This window comes from Anser brachyrhynchus (genome assembly GCF_964034855.1).
Source record: "Anser brachyrhynchus genome assembly, chromosome: 3".
NCBI classification, from domain to species: Eukaryota; Metazoa; Chordata; class Aves; order Anseriformes; family Anatidae; genus Anser; species Anser brachyrhynchus.
Window position 1 is genome coordinate 73,426,981 of NC_137696.1, and position 24,496 is coordinate 73,451,476.

A 24,496-nucleotide genomic window follows, 5' to 3' on the forward strand; every position below is an offset into this window, starting at 1 on the left:
TGCCTTTAAAATGGTTGACCAGATCTTCAGCATAATCAAGGAAACTGAAGTTTCTTTTTCTTTTTTAAAGTTACAGATTTCAGAAATTAGTGTAACAGGTAGGCCTTAAACACAGGTCCGCACGTTGTAACTTGTAGGATCGGGACCTAATAGCTGTAACCTAGTTTTTGAAAGCCAAGGGGCTGAATGAGCTCTTAGATTCTTGTACCATCTTTTTATCTCATTTGGTGAACACTCAGCACCTGCATACAGATTCTGTCAGTAGCCTAAATAGCTTTTTGCTACTTTGTTCGGTCATTAATGGCATGCTGGGATTCTTGACATTCCTGCTTTCCTCAGTGTGGTTTTGAACCTGCATCAGGACATCAGCAGTCAGTAATTGTCTCCTCTGCACTTTGGCTTGCTCATTGTCATTTGACAAAACAAAACATCACTGATAGGAAGAGAGTTCAAAGGCCAAACTACTTCAGCTGAGAAGTGTTTAGGAATCTGTGGTAGGCTTACACTGCAAGGGCAAGTAGGGCTGACACAGAAACCTCGGGGTGTAAAAGGCATTAAGGAAGTGGGTTTGTTTTTATTTTTTGGGGGGGAAGCAAAGGGAGACAAGTTCTGCCCCTCATTTCCCCAGGATATGATTCCAGGTCCACAAGATATTACTTCAAGGAGTAATCATCTGTTTCCCCTAGAGAAGTATGGATATGCAAAGCTTGGTAATGAATTGAAAAAGGGGCTTTGGGATCTGTAAATGGGCTATGTTTATTGAATTATGAATCAAATATATGAGTGGCACTAGTTTTGCAGTCAGAGACACGTATCTGGTCACCTCGGTGTGAGGCTTGCATGCAAGAGCATGGTGAGGTTTGGGCAGAACTGAGCTCATTTAACAGATCCTGAAAAGCTGCAATTGCAATCAGAAGAATTTGTACAAGTGCAATGCCACTTACTGACATGAAGCTGCAGTTTCACCAAATGCTCACACCCTTGCAAAGTTGTATGACTGAGTTTGCTGAAGAAACTTTTGATGACTACAGACTTTTGCTCTTTGATTGCAGGAAAGTTCCCCTGGAGGTTTTGGAGGGTGTGGGACAAGGAAGGCTTGCTCAGAATGCATCAAGTGAGGGCAGGGACTTTATTTTATTCTAATAAATGTTCTAATTTTCTAAGACAGTCCCCACATCAATGATATTTTCCATTTTGTGTGTGAGAAAATTGGTAATGTCCTGTAGCTTGTGTGCACTAAAGCAAATTTCAGGAGTAGTTCACTTTCAACCTCCAATGTCTGCTACTCAGTATTAGTTCTTTGGTTTTCCAGGCTCTCAGCTTCTCCACAAATGCAGCTCTGTTGGACACATGGCTACCTGCTGTCCAGCCCAGATAAAACACAGCTGTCATGTGTAGGTGTACATCTAGGTGTACAGGCAAGCTCTTAAACCTAACATAAAACTTTATCTGATGATGTGTTTGGAATTGTTATTTTTCATTTCTTCTTGAAAGGCTTTCCCCATGATGTAGGGCAATCCTCTGAGTCTCATCCTCATACTAAAGCAATATATTTGCTAGTGCACATTTGGCCCCCAAGAAAATACAGGAAAGCGCTTAAGCTGTCATTCATGTACATCTTGGCATATTAGCCTAGCTTTCATCCTCTTGATTGGTCTCATGCTGGTGCATTTCTGGGCTAGTGAAAGTTTATGCCATGTGACTTAAAGCTTCAGCTGCTACAACATGCCTTGAAATCTAAAAATCATGCCATAAATAGCTGTCCCTGCAAAATTTGCAGATATTTTCTGGCTTCAGTCATTAGAAACCAAAACTTTATCTGAATTAAATAAATTAAATACTATATCTATTCTACCCGGTATTAATATTTTAAGACAACCAGCAAGTAATTGTCAGTTTTTTTCTTTTCTCCTTCATTGAATATCTCCTCTTTGTAGTGAAACTGAATGGCTTTGTAAAGCAGATTGTCCAACAAAAACTTTGTAGTTTTGTAAATAACTTTGTAGTTATTTACAAAGACAGAAGTTGGTCTTAGGAATGCAAAAATGTTCAGAATATGCATTTGTCAAGTTTTTGTTTCATAAGTGACTCATGTATCATTTCTTATTTCTTTCTCCCTCTGCTGGCTAACGGCTCTCTGTTTCTTCCTTTCTATCAGAGCAGCAGTGTATTCAGCAAGCTCTGAACACTCCGTTGCTACACCTTGCACAAGGCTCTGCTCATCAGGGTCCAGGTGCTAACCTTGGAGCACAGCACCTGAGCTCTTATTCTTTTCTTGGATATCCTGCAAATCAGCCTGACAAGAAAGTAGATCGTTTGGCTTCCAGGATCCAAAACTGGCTTTTGAGTTGAATGTGACAGACATTTTTTGTCAGCAGAAGGAAAACCAGAATTAGTTCACCCCATTTTGAGTCCAATCCAGTACTTTTCCTTCTATATTTCCAGTGTCGTCAATAACCAGTTCACCTGAAAGTAAGTAAGGAGAGGAAGTGATTCGGTGTGTCAGGAAGTCACTACCACTTTTTAGCTTCTTAAAACAAATTTTCAAGTTTTCATTGAATTCTTTTGAAAAGCCAGCATCACTCTGCCAGTTCTGCAACTGCATGATACAGGTTGATGAAAAGTGGTTCTGAAACTATTTTTCTAATTTTTTTTTCCATTCAACTACAATGATTTGATGAAAAATATCAAAAATCAGAAATAGATTTCTCTCAGCTGTCACCAAGAGTTTTGTAAAACACTGAATTGTGGTGAAGGACAGCCGTCTCCTTTTTAACATGGATAAGTGAGGATCTGAGCAAGCCAATTCATTTCGCATAACTCAGTAACGCCTGGTATCACATAGCAGCAAGTCTCTGAAGCTGTTTGTCAGGGAGGATTTGAACTTAGGGCTTAGAGGTGAATACTCTGCATTCCCGTAACAGCTTCCTGAACCATCCTTTCACTGACTGCTTAAATGCTGCACTCCAGTTTTGAAACCCTAAGACCCCTCTCCTCTCCCAACACTTAGCATATCCAGGTGCTGGCTGCATTTTGGTTTTCAACCAGGCTCCCCCTGGCTTTTGTAGGATTTGGCTTTGTGTAGCTGGGACTTGCTACATTTCATGCCCTCAAGTAAGCAATGTAAATCAGTCCTATCCTTTAGACAAACAAGAATGGCAGTTTTTCTTCTGAATGGTACCAACAGTTTTGTTCAAGGCAGGCTAGGATCCCTGCCAGATCACCCAGAGGAAACTCATGCCATTTTTGCCTTTGATGGGAAAATGCTCCTATTTGTTTTACTCTGGAGGCAGAAGTCTAAATTAACCTTCTCTGTGCTGGAGGATTTGCTTTCAACCTCCCCTGAAGTTGAGGTGGTGTGAGTTGAAGGATAATTAAATAAGTTGATAACTTCAAGTTCATTTTTAGCGTTAGTGATCTTTCTTCTGTGAAAGGTTTATTTCCTTGTCACCTTTCCCAGAGACTGTTGGTCAGTTTTTAGGTGAGAGTGGTGAGAGCAGGTATTAATGGCAAAAGTGTCTTTCTTTCTTTTTTTTTTTTCCTGCCACGTTGTAGATCCCCCCAATCTCAAAAATGTCCATTGTTGAAAAATTGGAAGTATTCATAACGAGTATTCCCAGCAACTGACCTTTAATCTACTTTTCCTTCCCTCAGCAGCTGGTGATAATATTTGCACCACATATAAAGTTTTCAGAAGTTGAAAACCTAGGCTGAACTTGCTTGTCAGATGATTTAATGACAAGTGATGAGATGAATGACTATTATCTTTAATATTTGCAATTTAACACTTTTTTTTTTCTTTCCAGATGTGATTTAATCACAAGATGCTGGGCCCAAGAACCTCACAACAGACCTACTTTCTTTTATATTCAGGACAAACTGCAAGAGATAAGACATTCTCCACTGTGCTTGAACCATTGCCTTGGAGACAAAGAGGCAGCAACTGGAGTCACCAACCAAGCTTTTGAGGGTAAGTCTGGGCAGCACCTGCTCTCCTCACTGCCTCAGCCCCATGAACTGCAACAGAGCGTGATTCAGCAGTTCTTGTCATTAGTCACTGCCACAAATTCTCTGCTGATAAAATGGGAACAGAAGAGACTTACTTACTTCTCTCATAATGAACTTGTAAAGATGCATTAGGTGCCACTGTGTATGATGCATTAGGTAAAGCGTATATAAGATTACCAAGCAAAAAAAAACCAACGCTGTGAGGTTGAGACTGAGTCTGCCTCACAAGACACATCCAACTTGCACCTAAATTTCCATTTCTTCATTAGCTAAAGATGGCAGTTGGGCAGTTTAGGAGTACCGGTTCAGCAGTTGCCTGAAGGGGGACATAAATTAGGTACCTAAGTAAGGCAGACTTTATCCTAGCCTGAACTGTGATAGCTTCAGTCAGGAATCATGGTATGCCTGTGTTCTGCACACTGAATGAATAAAACAAGGTGATGTTAGGGAAGATATGCTTAAGACAGTCTACACAACAAAATCCAATTAGAGAATAACATAGTTAAAGTCGTGAAGGCAAGAATTCAAAAAATAGGTGATGCCAAATTTGAAGTTGCCTGTGCAACTATGATTTGGAGCATTAAACATGGAAATGAAAATGAAAACAACTGACTGGAGCAGAAGCAGGAGCTTTTCCAGTCCTGAAGTAATTCCTGGTTAAACGTAGGGGAAAGTGAAGTCTTTGTAAACAGTGTGATCTGAAAATCTTCAAAAAGAAAGTTTTCTTTGATTTCCCCTTTATTTATCAGTCTTTTTCAATTTAACCTGTTTTCATAGTATGGTTTTCTAGTGAAAAAACAAAAATATTGTAAGAAAAGTGCTTCCCATTCTAAGAAAGCAAAAACTACTTGTTTATAAAATTTCTAAAGAGTTTTTTTTTCCCTCACAAATGATATTGAACTGGGAACTCACCCTGTTTCATAAACAGTTTTTATACATCAGTATATTGTGATTTTCTAAATAAATAAAGAAATAAATTGCTGATCCTTTCCAGGAATGATGCAGTATTCAACTACACAATTTTGTAGTAATTTTTCTAGATATTCTGTCCATGTTCAATTCCATGGCATTGTCCAATGCTTGGTTAATGATAGTTTATTTGATATTTTGCTAATCTTTACCATTCAGTGTAGCTTTACAGGTGTGAGCCTCTCCTACTTTACCCATCATGATTTCTCTTTGTCAGATTCTCTCTGTGCATGATATGGTTATGTGTAAAGAGGGTAAAGACTAAGGCTAAAGACTTTATCATTGACATGATGGACCAAAGCAACTTAGCACCGATAACCTATAATTTCCTGCCTTTTTTTTTTTTAATGGTTGATTTTGCGTCCATATGATGCATATGAGTACAGCCAATTAATTAGGCACTTTACCCAAGCTAATAGGCCTTAAATTTTGGATAGATGTTACCTCACCTAAATGCAGCTGTCCAGAAGCTAGCAACGTCATCTAAGATATTCAACAAGGTATCTCTGTGGCCAGAAGGAGAAACAGCCATGTTCAGAGAGTGATGACTCTCTTGTTTTAGGCATGTATCGTAGCAGGAAAGGAGTCATCCTTTTCCCTTCTCTCCACTGGCTTCTAGATGACTCATTGTACTGGATTTGGACATGATTTGGATTAGATGTTTAATTTTCAGAAGGCTACCAAAACACAACATGCACTGGACACAGGGCTGTGTTGATTTGGCTGCTTCCATCTACTCCTGAGCTAGTTTGATTTCCTAATTTAGACATCTGTGTGTTCCCTGACTCCATGAGAAGAAAGAAGACATGAAAACTAAGGGAGTTAAGGCAGTATTGTGGCATTAAATCAATACCAGTTAAAGAACTTCAGCAGGGTTGAAATTTTACATGTGCACCGTGCCTTTCTGCTGCTTGATGTTGGGGAACAGACAGGAATATAGGTTGTCATTCTTTTGGTGGAGCAGGCATGACACATGTAATATGCAATGAGTTTAGTTTTGTTGCAAGTCTCAGCTTAGCATGTTCCAACTATAATCTTTGCTCTGCTGTTAACTTGCTCAGGCTAGGCAAATCATTGCTTTCACTGGGATGACAAATACATGTTCTTAATATAAAAATCATCCTTATGCCAAAGTTGTAGGTTCTGCCATACTGCAGAAATCACAGAGAAACATTGATTTATTTCTTTGCCATGGACAAAAACGGTGTTCTTAAAAATGGTGAAGTTATTGAAAAGGAAAATATGGATTGAGACTGACACGAAAAGTTTGGTTTGAATAGGTAACATTTGTAAAACAGTTTACTACACAAAACATGGTTGTGTGGTGGGGTTTTTAGGGCAGTTTTAATAATAGTGCTACTCTATAATGTACATTACAGGGAATCTGTTGGCAATGGTCATTTTTTAAATTAGGCTCTGTATCTGTTTGTGATAACCTAATTGGTAAAATCTGACCCACTATGGTAAGCAGGGCAATTCCATATAGGCGGAACTTTGGCAGTATCTCTCAGAACCAGAGCCTATTTTGCTCAGCACATTCTCTTCCCTAGTCTTACCCTTTTCCCCATTAGCTGCCCTATTCCCTCTCAAAGATTCCCTCTGTTCTTTCCTTAACATTGTGTCTGCCCACGTGGTGTTGCCACAGACCCACTGTTGCATCTGCACTGGGACAGGAAGGCAAAGCAAATTTTTTTAATGTTTGTTTCATCTTTTCACGTTCCAGTTCTCAAAATTCCTCCTTAACTTCTCCCCAGGCTCATGTGGTGATTTTCACACAGAGAATGTCCATCAGAAAATGGTGTAGCTTGAATGTTAACAATATGGCTTGAAATTTATTCATCTACATATTGTCCTTTCATATGATTGCATTTTAAGTTACTAAACACTTGATAAGCTCTTTACAAGTCTCTATGACAAACATACTTATTTCTCCATATATTCATAGTTAATCTGTCAGCTATTTGCATCTTTCCCCAAGAGGGTTTTTATAAGTCCATTAGAACTATGCACTGCATACTTGACTGAAGGCCTGGAGTCCTGGCAATACTTTAATGTTGCCGGATTATCTGATCAGAGAACAATGCACATCAGTTTTCTGTAGATCTCCAGCCCTGAAATTATTGAACTGTTTTTCTGCCTTCAATGTAAACCCCCTGCAGTGGAGTTCAGTGTAATGCTGGCTCTGGAAGTATGGTTGATTTAAGCAAGAACTAGTAATTCAGGTTCTAGTCAGCCTTCCAGACTAAAACACACACTCTTTCATAACCCTGCCATACACTGTTTGGGGCACAGAGCAAGTCTCAGTCAGTGATTTATAAAATGCTGTATAACAAGTAAGTGATTTTTAAAATAACCGTAACTTTGGATTCATTTTTATCTGGGACTGAATGGAGCTCTTCTTGTGTTTGTAGGAGTAGTAGAAACATGACAGCCAGAACAAATAATCCAAAATACTGTTCCATGATGGATTGTCCTGGACAACATTTTCCAAAAATGTTACGCAGTCATTGGCCTTTGTGTGTAATGAAACTCCTGTCATGAGCCTCCCGCCAAGAAATGCTTGCTCTCACCAGGAGACGTGGTTCCAAAAGAAAGAGCCAAATGTCAAGCAAAGTGAAATGATAGACCTCAAAATAACCATGATACTTAGCCCTATGTGGAATCATACATCTTCCAAATTCGGTTGAACCTTACCTGCTTGTACTTAGTCACACCTTTCGCAGGTCCGTACGTGCTGTTAGCACTATTTCATAGGTGGAAGAGCTGGAAAATGTTAGATTTCCATATTAACATTAATACTGGTGCGGTATGTCATGTAGACTGAAAGTATGGGTGAATTAATATAAGGAGTATGTTAGTGATCTGGACTGCATGCTAACAAGATAGTGTAGGGATGGCAAAAGGGACACCAGCCTTGTTACTGCAAGCTACCCTTCTAAAGGAGGCAACGAGTAGTGATAAATACACCCAAGCAATACCGGCAGGTCCTGGCACTGCTGCTTAGGAAGGGAGGGAAGGAAACCCAGCAAGAGTCTGACTCCACTGCCTTGATTAAAGGATGGTGGGGATGGCCGGCTATACGCAACAGTAACTCTTGCAGCACTGGAGAACCAGGCAGCAGCCCACCAGGATGTGCAGATTGGTTCTCAGGCTCCAGCAGCAGTGGTCTAAAAACGGTATTATTTTTACAGAAATAAACATCACAGTCAGGAGAACGTGAGTCTGTTTCTTTGGGTTATCAGTCTGCAAAATAAGCGCTGCAATGAATACTTTATTAAGCCTCAGTTCCACTCAATATTTTCAGCATTTCTGTTGGGTCTCTATGGGTATTTCCTCACCTACCTCTCACTGATTTCCAGTGAAACCCTTATCAATGAGAGTTATGTACCTAAATCCACCTGTACCCTGTTACTGCTGCATTTCAGCAGCTGGGCACAATACCAGTCCCAGCAATCATTGCAAGTGCTCTGTATCACGGCAATGTAAAGGACCCAGAAATCTACCAGTTTAGAGTTTTTCCTTCTTGCTCTTACAGGTTTTCCTGGGGCATTGATTGTGGGCGGGCAAGAAGAATTAACATTTTTAGAGTGAGGGAAGCACTTTCCATCAGGAGGACCGAGACATCTGTGGGTTACCTTAACGGTTTTGAATCAAATGGGAATTGATTCAGCAGATGCCCATCCATTGCTGAAACATTGGCTGTTTTTCCCCCAGTTGCAGTAAGTGCAAAGGAAATGTACAAAGGATTCATAAATCAGCATGCTAAAAAGATGGTCCTGCATTGCTGTAAAAATAACCAGTCCATCTATTTTCAGACACAACTTTTTACATGTGTACATGCAAGACAGCATGATATTTTTTCAGGTCCCAAGCGTTCCCCTTTACGGATGGAAACACCTGTTTGTTTTGGCAAATGTCTTTGCCGACATCAGACAACTGGGCATTAAGCAGCTGGAGCAGCTCCTTGCCTTTATGACCCAGTGGGACTATTCTTATCAGCGCTGCTCTCCCCAGTCCGTTTTGGACCTTTAAGGAGAAAATGTCAAACTGCTCAGAAACTGTCAGAGCACTACACTATTCCTGCTAGAAGTGTCTCCTCTTACAAAAGCAGATATAAGGTTCTTCAAGGGTCCCTGAGGAAATGCAGGCCAGTCTGCTGTGCCAATTTCCATGGATACCTTGTAGTTATCCTGTAGATAGGAGGGAATTTTACCTTCAACTGACAACATTTCTTCTGTGGTGATTTTTTTAAATCACTTTTTAAAAGACTGTTAATGTGCTGAGAGTTGTACCTTTGGTAGAACCATGTGGATCATAGATTTTTTTTTTTTTTGGTTCATTCTTTGAATGGAAGAATTTGGTGAGGAGAGGAGTTCTGGCATGACTGGACACAAACAGCAACTACAGAAAAAAAAACAAAAAAACTCAAAGGATGGTTACGTTTGCCCACAGTATTTTGTTTTGTTTAAAAGCCATAAATGCTTTTGTTTAGAAAGAGTAAAAGGAAACACATTTGGCCTCAAAGAGATCATTTTTTAATCCCCAAACTGGAGCTGCCTCTTGAAATATCTAGGAAGAGATTTTTGCAATTTCTCCTTTTTTTTTTTTTTTTCAAAGCCAGTTGTTCAGTGTATTTACTTTTTTTTTTTCCCAGCAATTAAGTTACCTGCTAAAATTCTTTCTTTCTTTCTTTCTTTCTTTCTTTCTTTCTTTCTTTCTTTCTTTCTTTCTTTCTTTCTTTCTTTCTTTCTTTAATTCATTGCAAAATTTTTGAGGGTGTTTGTTATTAAAATCTGGGATCAGTGATCTCACCATTAATGATAATAGCTGCCTTCTCTGCTGGCTGAGTAGTGCTGGATTGCTGTTCCCTGCGTAAGAGTGATCAGTTTATTTTCCTAAAACCAGCTGCCTTTTAAAAACTGTTCTGCACACCTCTCTGGACTTAAAGTAATCACTTGGACAAACGGAAGCTCCTCTGAAGCAGATGTGTTGATAAGAGACATTTTTTAAACCTTGTATCTAGCCTCCTTTGTATTTTTCTGAAATTCAGTAATCCTCTTCCCCACTTAGCTTAGTGAGTGCCTGACCCAGAGCCTGTGGAGGTCAGTGAAAAGACTTCTTCCAAAACAGTGAGTGGTTACAACACTGAGGGAAAAGGTAAACTTGGTGGTGTGACCATTTCATATGTGTAACCTAGACTAATGCTGTTTGATTCCAGACAGCGCACATGAGCCATATGACATTGCAAGAAAAGTAATGCTACTACTTTGCCTTGGACCGAGGGAAAAATAAATAAAATCAGATGATCTGATTTCTGTTGTATGGGTACAAAGATATAACCAACTGAAAATTAAGTACTGTGTTTATACTGGCTGTCTAAGCTGTTTGAAAGTCGCCAGAGAGTTGTAGACATGTTCAGGGGACGTTACTGCGTAAAGGTAAGTGTGAATAATAAGCATCTCAACAAAATGACTCATCCCTCTTTTCTCTCTCCATTGACTGTAAAGGGAGTCTGGGCAAGGAGCCTAAACTAAGCACATAAGATCTGAGTAATTAAAACTTGGTAAAATGACTCCTACTTTGTGACCTAGAGAATGGGGATGCTTCCCTGCTTTTATATATATATATAGACGTATTGTATTGCAACAAGTGTGAAACTGGCCTTTTTTGGTGCTCTTATATTAAAAATGATAACAAACTAGTTAATAAACAGATTTATATCTGTATTTCCCAAGACAGCATCTTGCACGCAGGGGGTTCGGTCCACAAATCTCTAAAAAAAACCCCTATCCAAATAAAAATAAAAAACGTCAGTCTATGCTTCAAGCAGTTTAGTGCTGTAAAAGTGCAGGATGAGCAAAATTCTTGTTTTTAGCATCTTTAGTGTCTGACAGAATAGCAAGGTTGGTGAGTCACCCTCAAGCCATGCGAGATCATATGCTTCATTAGACAGGAAACACAGATATATCTCCACTGATATATAATACAGAGTGGGGTATTAAAACGGATATATATTTGTTCTATTTATATTCTTATTGGCAATGTGCAGACACTGAAACACAGCACCTCCAGCTCCAGGTGGCCAACAGGTATCACTAAAACACTCCACACACAGGAACTGTCTCCTTGAGCTAACTGACACAGCTGAGAAAGAGCAGTCAGGGTTCAGTAACCACCTTTTTCTCCCCGAACAAAGATACATCATCAAGCGCTTCTTTTGAATGCTTTCAGAGCGCGGTACATCTTTCTGCCATGCCAGCAAGTCAGCCAGTCTCTTCTTCACCTGCACTTAAATTGTGCAGAAGGAACAAAAGGCAGAATGTGTATGAGAAAAGCAAGAGGATGCTAATGGGAAAAAGTAAATGTGACCGCACTTCCAAAGAAGTGATTCTTACCCTGTTGAAGGTGCTAAGCATTGTATATGATTGCGTTGCCCGGAATTAATAATGTCTCAGGCTGGAAACTTAGCTGGTGTAAGGCAGTGGTGTCCCACTGTTTTCTATGCAGCTTTGTTAATTTGTGCTAGCTGAGTATCTGGCCATGAAACAGCTCTATCAGAAGACCAACATCTCTAAGATCAGTTTGCTCACTCCCTACCAATCAGATTTTCTAATGACTTTTTTTCCTCTTCTACATTGTTGTCTTCTGAAATTAACACCCCACCCCACCCCCCAAAGCATCTGCTTATCAAGACATCATAAAAATTTGCACCCTTCCAGGCAGGATTTCAAAGCATGCTGTGAGCCCTCACAGCCTGACGAGAAGGCAGCAAAATGCTCCGTGCGATGGTGATGCTCCGTGCTCCGGCTGCCCCGCGGCAGGAAGCAGCCGATCGAGATGCTGAGATCTGGAGGGGGAAGCACAGATTTTATCAGGTCAGGACCAGTCTCCTCAGAGGAGGCTAAGCAAGCAAACTCCATCCCTCATGAGTATGAGTCAGGCGATCATCGTTTCTTGTATCACTTAATGCAAGGCTCTTTAGGACATGGTTCTGCTACCCCTGGAGAGGTGCACTGTAATTAATTTACCTGCAGTTTGGCTCAGATGTTGTGCTTACCACTGCTATTAGGGAAAATGTCCAGAGAGGTCAGGGTCACATGCATTTAGGACCTGAGACAGGTATCTATGCAGCTACAGCACAGAGCTTTGAAAGTGCCATTTTATTACTGGAAGCAGTCTATCTGAGGGCACACAGAGCTTAGTGGGGACCAACTTCTCAGCAGAGTTGTTCGCTGCCAGTACAGAGCTCTGGGCTGCCAGAGCTAGCCTGCCTCATGCCCTGAGGTAGGTTGTTTGAAGTGAATGTGGGTAACTCTACACTATGCAGCAGTTCCAGCGTAGACAACTCCTCAGGATTTAGGTGTTTGGAGTCGACTCCTCAGCACGACTTCAGATTCCATGAAGGTGTTCCTTGGACGCCTCCTCTCAGGGCGTTCTGTTGGCTCAGCCAGGCTTTGCTTGTGAAATCTGAGGGGATCACATCACATGGTTTATCCTGCATTTACTCACGTATAACCCAGCATGACTATACATCAATCAACTAATTTTAGCAATGTTAAAACTGAAAAGAAAAGAATGATATCTCATGAATATGCTGACCTGCCTCCCCACTCCAGCTTGTCTCTATCTTCCTTCAAATTCTTAACGTTTTTTGGAAGGGTCTTCCTAAGATTATTCAGACTTCTCTGTGTTGGCTTATGGCTTCCCAGGGTGTTGGTGATGCTTCTAGTTCTCACATTTCTGGGGGAATTTCACAGCACATAATGATTTTTTCTTAACTGCTCATTTTCAGTTTCTTCTGTCTCCATCCACCATATAACTAAGTGAGCAGAAACTGCTTGCTTGCTTTGCTGACTTACATGAGAGGCAAGCATCGTACTGTGTAACCTGACATCTTTGCATAGGTTTTTTGGCTTGTACATCAGAATGGTGCTAAGCTTCCATGGGTGCCGAACGCTGTGGTAAGAGGAGATGACACAACAGCAAAGGAAAGGGCACTTATACTGAAAAATCTCATTACAACAATGGCTATGTAGCTTGTATGTGTCGTGTCAGAGGAGAAAGGATATCAACATTGTATACTTCTGTCTTTTGATAGGGAAAGAGTATTCTGCAACAAATAGTCTTTCTTGCTGATTTTGTTTCCAAAACTCGAGAAGTAAAACCGAGGCAAGATATTTGATTTTTAGCTCTTTTTCTCTGTAATAAGAAACGCAGCGGCATATAGGCTAAGAAAGGATTATAATATTTTATATATTCTGTAGTTCTTCAGACCTGTTGGGGAAAGAATTAGTAATGTATCTATATATCTGGTAAAAATATCTCAGTGACCTCATACTCACATTTGTGTAAACATCACCTCATCAGTTCCAGATACTTATACAGGAAACAAATCTGAATGCTCCTCTAGTGTTCTATACTTAGGCAGGTCAGCCGGCATATGTCTGGTCTCTAAATACCCAGTTTTACTTGGGTCTTTATTTTAAGGTTTCTCTCTTAAGAGTTTGCCGCAAACATGCCCTCAGCATTTGCCAGCGTGCCTTTTCCAAAGCAGCTTGCGCCTGAGGGTTTCCATTAAAAGAATTATTGAACAAAAACCACATACAAAGAAGAGCTGTACTGTTTGGTGAAGGCTTGGTTGGGATCGAGTTACTAAATATTGCCATAATAGTCCTGAACTAACAAAGTGAGTATCAAATGATTTTTCGTAGCTGTCAGTCACTGTGGTATGTGAAGACAGTTTGTTCTGTCCCAATCCCCATCTTGCTAACAGGTTTCTAAACTCCAAATTCTCTTTCATATTTTTCTTTGTAACATTTCCTAATGGACTCTAGCATGTGGAAATGACTTTTGACTTTGTAGCTGGTGTGTGCGTGATTGTAGTGACATAATAAATTGTATGTTGCCCGCTGCAACAGCACAAAGCTTGCGAGCCTTATGAGTAGAGAACTGTGAATGTCACATGCTTCATTTTCCAGTTGTGAAGTAAAATAAGGAGGGAGTGTAATAAAAAAAGGTATGTGTTACTAAGAATAAATGTACAAAATAGCAACAATTATAACTTGAGCCTTTAGTTAATCACTTTTACTTTTTTTTTTTTAATGGTTTTCAGCCAACCATGTATATGTGAACACTATCAAAATAAGAAAAAAAATACAGTTTTTAGGAATTGACAAAGCACACTTAATTGCCAACTTCAAGCTTCTTGAACGACAGAGCATTACAATTCATCTAGAAAGAGAGGATATTATAATTTAGTAGGTAGAAAACTGCCTATGTTGCAGGACTCTTTAGCAGTATTATTGTATTGTTAGCAGGGTTACACAAAGATACAGGTTAAAACTACTTTGGCTTTATACAGGCTGTCTTTAATACCAAAAGAAGCAAGTTTTATTCATAACTGTATTGCTGCCTGTGAAGGTATGAATGGTGACGACCAAGCGTCCCTAAGTGATTTGGCTAAAGATATAATCCACACAGGCAATAGCAGAAAATAAGTTTGATTCATCAGTCACTCTTTATGCAGTCACTAGACCAACTTTCTCCACCAGCTGACTTTGCATGCTTTCAAATACTACATGTATATCACCATATGATTGTCTTTTTTTATTATTATTTTAATGCAGATTCGGACAGTATACTTTCAACTACACTAATGGAAACAAGGGATCAAGAAGGCTTAAATTATTTGGTAGTAGTCAAAGACAGCAACCAAGATCAAGGGAGCATCAATTCTGAGGAACTTAGTTCAGTCTGATTCCCTCTGTTTGAGGACAGAAGAGAAAGCTCTACCGAAGACGACGTAAGCCAAAGAAAATATTCTGCACTTTATCGTACTTATAATGTAACTACCAGAGAATGTCATAAGGTATTGAATGATGTGTAGACTAAGACAACAATTACATACTTTTTGATTTTCTAAATGTTATGGTTCAGGTGTTTCACAATAAATAGTTTAAGGAAATAAAATTTTTAATCAAACATCAAATAATTTTATTGTGATGCTGATTAACTTTATGCAGCCACATTCACCTCAGACATAGACAGTCCTTCCAAAACAGAAGAACTGGTATGCTGTCTCACAAAAGGGACCAACTTATTCATGAAAAAAAGAAAAAAAAACCAAACAGTTGAAATCTAGCTTCATTGTGTGCACACAAGGATGTACAAATGGAAAAACTAATATAAGTTGTATTTTTATGAACTCCAAATCTGTAAGCAACTGACAAGAGGTGGCTGGGTTGTTCACTGCAGGGGATGGTCTATTTTATTATTTAATTTAAACAAGTGCTTGCAATCATCTTGAATGTAAATTGTGCAGCAACTGATCTGTGAATCTAGATGTTTTCTTACGTTTCTTTTCCTTTCCATTTTTAATATTGATCATCCTCTCGTTTCTTATTAGACTGGATAAAAGGAGATACTTTTCCTTGATGTGTTTGGAGATCTAATTAAAATATATAATAAAACAATATATAAATCATTACTGAATAAAAGACAGAAATAAGCTCTATGGAATGTATCATGAATAGTAATTTGCAAATTTTGCAGTTATTCATTGACATCTGTCAGGAAGATAGAATCATGTCCACTTTTATGCAAATATTTGATCATGGGAGATGCTGGAGAGTAGTAAAGACACCATCTGAGGTCAGAATGTAGACATTTTTAAGGTGCTCCTCCACTGAAATCAAGTTCTAAAAGTCTCTTAAATGGAGAATCAACATAGGTAAAAGATTTGATTTTTTACCTTTTACTTCAAATTTAATAAAAAATGAGGGATTTTGAATTATGATTCTTTAAAATTCTCTGGCAAAACCAATCCAAGTAGTCTGTAAATATAAATCAATGTTTTTCTCGTTTGCAGATTAACCACATTTGCACATGCACAAGCAACATTTTCTAATACCAATAGTTGCAGCATTTCTATCTTTTTTTTCTTAAGTTATGCTCACCAGGCCATGAATGACAGATAAATAAATACTGTATAATGTTTCCTCTCTCTTCAAGTGCTATTTGATTGATTGTACAGCCATTCCTTACATTTCAGTAACTTAAACATGAATAATGTTTACTAACCAGTAACATGTGCTAGCCAGAAACCAGGAAGATCCCAGTTTTGTAGTCACCCTACCTGGATGAATTTGCGTGCATGTGTAATTCAATCTAACTGAAGAGGACTGCTCAGTCTGCTAGCTGCAAACAAAAGTTTGAAAATCAACCTGACTTCATATGATATCTTTTTCATTAGCAGGAGAAGCCTTCAACCCTGTCAAGAAGCTTGTCTAGGCAGCACCATATCCAGGCCTCATGACAAGGTCTGTGATATGATAACTGAGGTCGATTCAGTCATATGTTGGTCTGAGTTGGAAAAGGATCATGTAAGAGCCTATTCAACATGGGTAAATTGGGTTAGTGGATAAGGTGAATGTCAGTGAGAGAGCAGTCAGAAGAACCCTTGAGTTCTTGACAAAGTCACACATACCCAGAGCTGCACAGAAAGAGCAGAGGGAAGATGTGTTGCTTTGTTTGCATTTTCTAAGTGCTGCAAGACAAAACTAGATTTGATGGAGGATTTATCACAGCAAGATGAGGAAGAAAATGTCAGGTTTAATGCATTGCCAATAAATGATACTCAGGATATTGACCAGTGATCTATGGTGATTAGGTGCAAAAGGCACTTCAAGAAAGCCTTGAATTTAAGTGTCTTGACTTTAAAGGGTATTTTTTTTTTAAATAAGTGTAAATGGGTTTAAGGATTATACTGTCTTTTTAAGGAGGTATGTATTTAGGGGAAAAAGGAATCCTGATGTGTCAGAAATGTGTTAAATGTGAGATAAGGGTACAAATGAATGTCATTATGACAACACGTGTGACATACTGCTGAGAGTCTCATCCTCGAGTGTAGAGTTAATATTGTGCATTTTTACCTTCCTTGTTTAAGACATACATTGACAATGAGTGTAGGGTGTGCTATCTATACAGTAAGAGGAATTCTTCCTGATTTACCTTATGAGCCAGAGGAAGCCACCCACATAAGATGAGAAACCATTCCTGTGAAGATTCTTTCTGCATGAACTGGAGGAACCAGAAAGAGGTGTTTGGAATCTGAATCATAAATGCACAGGAATTCCTGCTGGCAATTCTGAAAGCTTCTTAACAAAAGCATCATTCTCTGGCTTGTATAAAGCAGATGGTCCCAGACTTCACCTGCTGCAAATCAGGTTAAATACGCTAAGATAGGCTGATGCACAGCAGTGGAGAAACTGCTTCTGGTAGGGGAGCAGATTGTCAAGATTTGGCATGAGTTTGGCAAGTACTGCTTTAGTCATTACAAGGCAAATTTTGACTGTTTCAGTGCAGTGTGAAGTTCTGGCCTCAGTATCACCAGCCTTATAGAAAGTATGACTGGCACGGTCTTGAAAAGTCCCTGGTCAGATAAGAATTGGAAGTGCTGGGGAGTGGGAATAACAGCGCTACTTTAGCTGTAGTCAGGTTGATGTGATACTGCAGTCAGGCAGTGCATGCACCCAGCAAAACTGGCAGCATTCACACTACCATCTCTGACTAGTTCCCTATGGAACAATGCAAAAATAACATCCCAAGAACCTGAGAAATAAAGACCTAAGAGGAGATATTATCAAAACTCAATGTCAAGAGATATTTTATGTTGTTTATGTTATGTTGTTGTTATGTTGTAACTCTAGAAAAGAGAATGTGAAAGAAAAGCTAGATCCTGTCCAGTAATGAACAACCCTAATGCACACTTTTTTTTTTTTTTTTCCTGTCCTCTACATCAGTTTGGGGTTTATCAGAAGTTTGCAGAGTATTAAACACCTCCTTCTTCCTTCCTTGGTCATGATATGGCATCATCAGTATGGCTGAGTGGCTGCATAGTCTCCCCATTCCTGCTCCATGGGGATCCAGGCTGCTTTTTCTCTGGTGAATATTCCTTCTGGCACACAACATTCTGGGGAGCTGCAGGGCTGTTTGCACATTTCCTTTCTGTCCTAAGTGGCATTGGAGGAATTGGTGAAGCAAATTCTGATCTAGTATAGAGCTGTGTTCACCCAACTTTGTGGCTCATCTTCTCTCACAAATGACTGCTGGTTATACAGAAATAGCTGGACTGTGGAAGGAGCAAGGTCTGCATGAATGCCACCCCTTGGAGGGGACTATCTCACTGAACACAGAAGGAGTCCAGGAAATTAGTTTGGAGTAGACTTCCTTTTTATAATAGAGAGGGAAGTGGGGGAACAGTTGATCCTTCTTCTCCTGTTTCATGGTATTGAAACTCTACAGAGCTCTGTTGCCCCCACACTCACCCACAGGCAGCAACTGTTCCCCACATTGAGGGTTCCTAGCCTAGTGGATTGTTATCCTGCAAGATCTCTTCCATCCCCTTGGCTATCCTCACTTTTCTTCTCCAGACTGTGCCCAGTTCTACAAGCTCCTTTCTGAGAGCAGATCAGGAACACGCAGAGCATTCAAGATTTGTAGGTGTATTCAGCTTTCTTCTCCATTACTTTCTTAATCAATCACGCTGTTTTATTTGGGTTTTGACCACTCTGAGTAGTGAGGTTACATATTCATGGGATATATACATATACATATCACAGAATATCGTTATACCATGGGATGTAATATATACGTGAATTATATATTATATTCTTGGGATTATATTATTAGGGGGACTGGAGAGGTAGGCACTGATCTCTTCTCTCTGATGACCAGTGATAGGACCTTAGGGAACAGCCTGAAGCTGTGGCAGGGTTGGTTCAGGCTGGGTGTTAGGAAAAGGTTGTTCACCGAGAGGGTGGTTGGGCACTGGGACAGGTTCCCCAGGGCAGTGGTCACAGCACCGAGCCTGCTGGAGATCAAGAAGCATTTGGACAACACTCTCAGACACATGATCAATTTTTTTGTTTTCTTTTTGGGTGGTCCTTTGGGGACCCAGGTGTTGGACTTTATGATCCTTGTGTGTCTCTTCCAACTCAGATATTCTATGATTATTTCATAATCCCCAAATGTTGTATCTAAGTAATAATGGCCTTCCTGGAGCCTATCCACTAATTTGTGAAGTTATGATTACAGTTTTACTGTATATTTTACTTCATCTTTCAATCACTCCATATTTGAATTTCGGCTGCTGTTTTATTGCCTGGTCACTGAGGTGCATGAGGTCCTCTGCAGCTCCTCAGAGCTGGGCATCTTCCTCACTGGCCTACTTTAACGCTTCACGCCCTCCAACCATGTTCTTTTTGACTATGCCAAATCGCACAAGTCCTAGCATAACTGGCTCCCCTGGTGAGCTCATTTCCCTCCAGGAACTGATCATTTATTCCTATCTTTTGTCTCTGAGCTTTTAAGAAGATATATATTCTGGTGAGGACCCTTCCTCATACGGAAAGCTTAGCTTCCTTAACAGTCTTTGGTGGAGGACTTCGTAGAAAGCCTTTTGGAAATTTACATCAACCATATCAACTGGATCATCCTTATCCATGTTTGGTCAGTTCAGAGAAGTCTATTAGTTTGTGAGGTGGAAGTGCCCTTTTCAAGAGGCTGTTAGCTTTTGCCAAGTAAATTGAATTGAATATCAGCATTGAATCTTTCAGCATCTGGTGGCTTTTTACTTTCTAATCTGTCTTCTTCATATCGTGGTAAGCACCCCTGCTAAGACAGAAATTCAGAAAGCTGAAAATCCTCTACATATGCGCAGGGTATTGTATTTTAGGTATAAAATATATCAATACGGATGGATGAGAAATATTTACTGCTACCTATGAACAGTATTTACCATGACATAACATCAGTGCTGTGGTGATCAATTAATGTTTGTAATTTATTTTGTAAATTGGAAGGGCCAGAGCAGATGTTACTTATTTACTAAGGCAGCATTTTCAGTGGCCTCACTTCTAGGTCTGTTGTCCTCAGACCCCTCAGTCGTTTGATCTGCAGAAGGCAGTAACACCCAACCATTGGTGCACTTCTGGGTTTTGGGGTTGAGCTTTTGAGCTAGCACGTACTGGTGACCAAATCTGTCCAAAAACTGTTCACCTCACTTTTATTTATTTATTTATTTATTTATTTATTTATTTATTTATTTATTTATTTAATTTGGGAACACAATCAATAACCTACAAAGCAAAACCCAACACTTTTTGACAGAATTATTGAGTCCTTACCAGGTCAAAGAGAAGGTTGTGGAAAGTTTATGTGTAGCTGTTGAGAGATATGCCAAGCTCCAGTGGGACCACTCAGTTCTTCCCATGTGCTCCACAGAGAGTGCTCAGCCGCTTAACATGAGCTTGGGGAACCTGCCTGTCAAGAGCTCTGAACAGGAAGCATGTGGCTTGAAAACCGGTATTTTTGAGAGGTGAAATAAAAGGCAAAAGAGGTGTTTGTGTATCGTTTCATCACAATGTATCACATTGGACTGAAAAATGTGGGACATTAAGAGGCCTTCTTTTTTTTTTTTATACTTAATGTTTGTGTCTCCACCACAGCCTCGCTTCTCTATGAAGCTCTAGCCCAGAGCTGAGAGTGAAGTTGGTGTTCCTCAACTTTCCTGGTACCCTAGGTAACAGAGTCTAGTGACATCCTCCAGAACACAAGATCCCTCAAAATTTAGTTTCCTTACTACTTTTATGGAGGGGCACAAAGGACTCACAGCAGGGGCACTGCACTCTTGCGTGACACCCTGCAGCAGTTTTCATCAAAGAAAGTTTTACCATCTATTTGGATTGACTAATGTCTCTCTCTCTCTCTTTCTTTTTTTTTCTTCTTTCTTTTCTTTTACATCTATGGAATGCTGCCTTTGATGGATTCAGTCGTCAGGTTTGATTCCACTGAGCATAACTGGGTGAAACTGATTCTCCGCGGTTTGGGGTTAGGACAATGCATTTTAACAAAAACCGTGAAGGCAAGATTTCTTCTAGTAGCAAATCTACCTCTTTCTACACAAAGATGATCTTAATTTGGCTATAACAGAGATGAAAATAGTCATTATAGTGAAGAATGTCTGTAAAATTGCCCTAACAACTCTGTCAGTGGATGAAAACTCTTATTTCACCTTCATTTCTTTTAATTGATTCTTGAAAGTTTTTCTTACACATGCACACTGGAGTGAGTTGCAGGAGCTTGCATACCAGGTGGATTTTTCAAACGATCATGGCTCTATTTATAATGACACTTGGCACCTCTAGCTGATATTATGTTTTAACTCTAATAAATAACCAGAAACCCTGTGCTTCAAAGCCAAGTGATGATGCCAAAATATTGTCATTATTGCCAGTGGCATGACTGATACTACCGTATAAAATAACCTTTTTTATAATGTGTTAACTTCTTCAGATGACGTCTTCCATTTGGAGGGCGTTCATCACTGCCTTCTATCTTTTACGGTAAGAAGTGAGCTGTAAAATAGCCACTCTCAGTGTGGATACCAATCTCTTTTGCAATGCTGTTTACATAGCTGGCTCTATTTTTTTTTCTTTTTTTTTTTTTTTTTCCCTCCTATCTTCCCTAACAGTATAAGTCCCTCAGTGACTCTTACAGATGAGGCCACTAAAATACCTCTGTGGTCTTATGCAGTACGGTAAGCAACTACAGTTACTTTCCTATCCATTCCATAGAAAATTCAGTGGAGTTTCAACATTGTTTTATGGCACTAAAATCTCAGTACCCTGTTTAATCTCCTAGCGTATTTCTCTTCACGTATCCAATTTTCACACCTTTCCAGGAGGCCTGACCATGCCTAAGTTCTCAGTAATTTCCAGTCACAAATATATTTGGCTTTCTCTTACAGAGAAACAGAAGTGGCGGAACTCTGGGAGTCACAGAATTAACCTCTTATAAGAATATATTCTCTCACATCTTCGTATTTCTTTAGTCTGACCTCACCACATCCCCGAGGATGGAAATCAACCCACACAGTCCAGCCCTATGGTCTTCAATTAGGATCTTGCCAGCTTTGTGCTTTTCTCAGTTTGTTTGTTGACATAGTCTTTGCCATCTTAATAGAGATATCACTCCGTAATTTTTGAGCTTGGTGCTTAAGGCAATAAGAATTATCCTCTGCTTGAATCTGCTAAAACAAAATTAATAACATGATCTGTGTGTACAAACACCATGCATGCAGATACCCAATCTTATACCTGCTAGCCTTTTTTTTTTTTTTTTTTCATTAAAACCACTCTGCATTTGCAGACAGAAGGGTTTTGCTAATTTGGAGAAAGCTCTGAGAAGACTCCCTGTGCCAGCAGTGCATATCTTGAAGAATAAATGTTTACTCTGGGGGTGAGTTCCTGACAGAAAGTACCGATATAAGCAAATTCTGTTGGAATCTGTAGGAGTCTGGGTGAATTATAGCTGAATGTCTGAGGATCGCCGTATCAGGAGAGGTGCAGCTCTCAGTACCAGTGTACAGGAGCTGCTAAGTACGCCTCTCCACTGAAAGGGAGAGCTATACGGCTGTTGTTATACCCACTGATTTCATTTCCAAAATTAAAAAAAAAAACAACACAGATTGGTTTGTATTCACACTGCAGTTTGTGTATGGTTGTGTCATTCTAATTCATGAACAAAACTTTCCAAAACATAAATGTGCAGTGTCTGATGTGACTACAGTGTGACACACTGAGAGTGTTGCCGTAGACTGGGAAGGAAGATGATTAGGTTTTGCTGGTGACCATGGACTAATTTTGGAAAGAAGACAGAAGCAGTCAATGTACATCACACACAGGCTTAATCCTCATCTGAGCTTTCCCAAGTACTTGCTGCTGGAAAATAAAAAGTAGTTAAGGAATTAACTTTTTTATTTTTTTATTTTCTTTTTAAATATCCCACTTGGCTGCATTTTGAGTATGGGTGAATTAAGATTACTTTTATGTCCTTTTTCCACTGCCATTCTTTAAGACTTGCTATTGCAATCGTATGATGAGCAGATGCAAACAGCCCTGCTGTCCCGCTTTGCACAGAGATGTGTCAGGGAGAGGATGACCGAGATAAACCAGAGCCAGCTGTCAAACACATCCTCACACCTGTCCCACCCAGAGGTGTCTCTTGGCTTCAGAGGCACCATAGCCAGGTTGGGTGCTGTCATTTCATGGAAGCAAGCTGAGAAGGGACTATCGGTTCTGCTGCTTGACAGCATCCAATGTTAAATTAAATGCTATTAAATGCTAAATAGTGTTTAACTTAACACTGAATTAAAGCATTAAATAATTAAATCAGGCATCAAAAAATGAGGAAAAAATGACCCATTTAGGAAAACCTCTAAAAGTCTTCATGCATGTATCATGTGGTCTTGCAGCAGTTACTCTAGAGAGTTTCTAAAGGCCTGGTGAGGTGACTGCCGCCAGGAAGGACAAGGGTTTGACCTTATTGCAGCTCAGTTCTCAGGTGTGCACGCAGCAGACATGCTGTCAGTAACATCCAGCTTTCCCACCCCTCACTTTTGGGTTGTTCCTAAACTTTTTTCAGGATCTTTTTTCGAAAGAGCACTTCCTGAAATGCCTTCTTATGTTAACATAGGCATGAATTTCTGGGGGAAACTTGTTACTAAGATCCTCTTCAGCAGTCTTTGAGACAATTTTGTGCTATATGATGAGTAACATGCAAAGATCTTGATGGAAACAATATAGGAAAATGAGGAAACAGAGTGACCGTAAGTGCCCTATTGCTATGATGTTTGCACAGTTGTGTTTTGGCTCAGATCATAGACCCCTGCAGCCTTCAGGAAATATACATGTTTCTAGCGCATGAGAAACAAAAAAAGAAATGGAGCAATAAGATGACTTTTAGAAGAGAGACTTGTATGGGATTGGACAGTGACAAAAATTGTGCCTGTTATTCTAAGGGCTATGTGAATACAGGCATTGCAAATTCTTATCTGATTTGCAGGTTTTCATGTTTTTTAAAATTGCAAGAGTATTGTAAAACAATAAAGTGTCCTGGGAAATGCACTGCCAGAAGAGGGTAAACAAAAACACATACAAGTGCCCTCTTAGGCACAGGATTTGCATTTTCTTAGCAGAACAAACTCTCAGCCTTGGCTCTCTGTGCTCTCACTGAAGTGGAGGTCATGGCTAGTGACAACTGGGAGCTGTTCCTGGAGTCTCTCTTGCCTTTTTAGGTTATGAGGGTCTCTGTGTGTTTAGGATAAATATGATTGACAGCTCCACTCCGGCCCCAATTAGCACCCTATAATTTATTAGCTTCTGCTTTCAGATTATGCGCTAACTTCACAAATATTTCAACCACGGAAACAGCAGCTATCAAGTGTCTCTTTCCTGATCCAGCTCCCTGTGACTGCAGTTAAATACACAGACGGAGCTGTGCAGGTCTGTCAAGAGAGAATAATCATTTGTGTCTGTGTGCAAGTGGGGCTGTCGCAGCTCTTTGGGACTCTGCTCGTGGAAAAAAAAATCCCTGGCTCTGCTGGGCCAGGGGTTCAGAACTGGTTCCTGCTACCAGGGAGCAGGACCGGAGGCCAAGGCGCAGGCTTTTTTTGGTCCAG

The 24,496-nt window shown here is 39.9% G+C and overlaps 1 protein-coding gene across 4 annotated transcripts in view; it reads left to right on the plus strand.

Annotated features, from left to right (window-relative positions):
• Window positions 1–14,958, plus strand: part of ROS1 (ROS proto-oncogene 1, receptor tyrosine kinase) — a 77,271-nt gene extending 62,313 nt beyond the window's left edge. For 2 of the 4 annotated variants that reach the window (XM_080588105.1, XM_080588107.1), the window contains one exon: window positions 3,807–7,322. In XM_080588105.1, coding sequence (XP_080444231.1) covers window positions 3,807–4,140 — 334 coding nt within the window. In that variant the 3' untranslated portion in view covers window positions 4,141–7,322. Of the gene's footprint in view, window positions 1–3,806; window positions 7,323–14,603 lie in introns of those variants that run through there. The other 2 variants (XR_013949615.1, XM_080588106.1) reach the window with 2 other exon arrangements.
• Window positions 14,959–24,496: the final 9,538 nt, after the last annotated feature.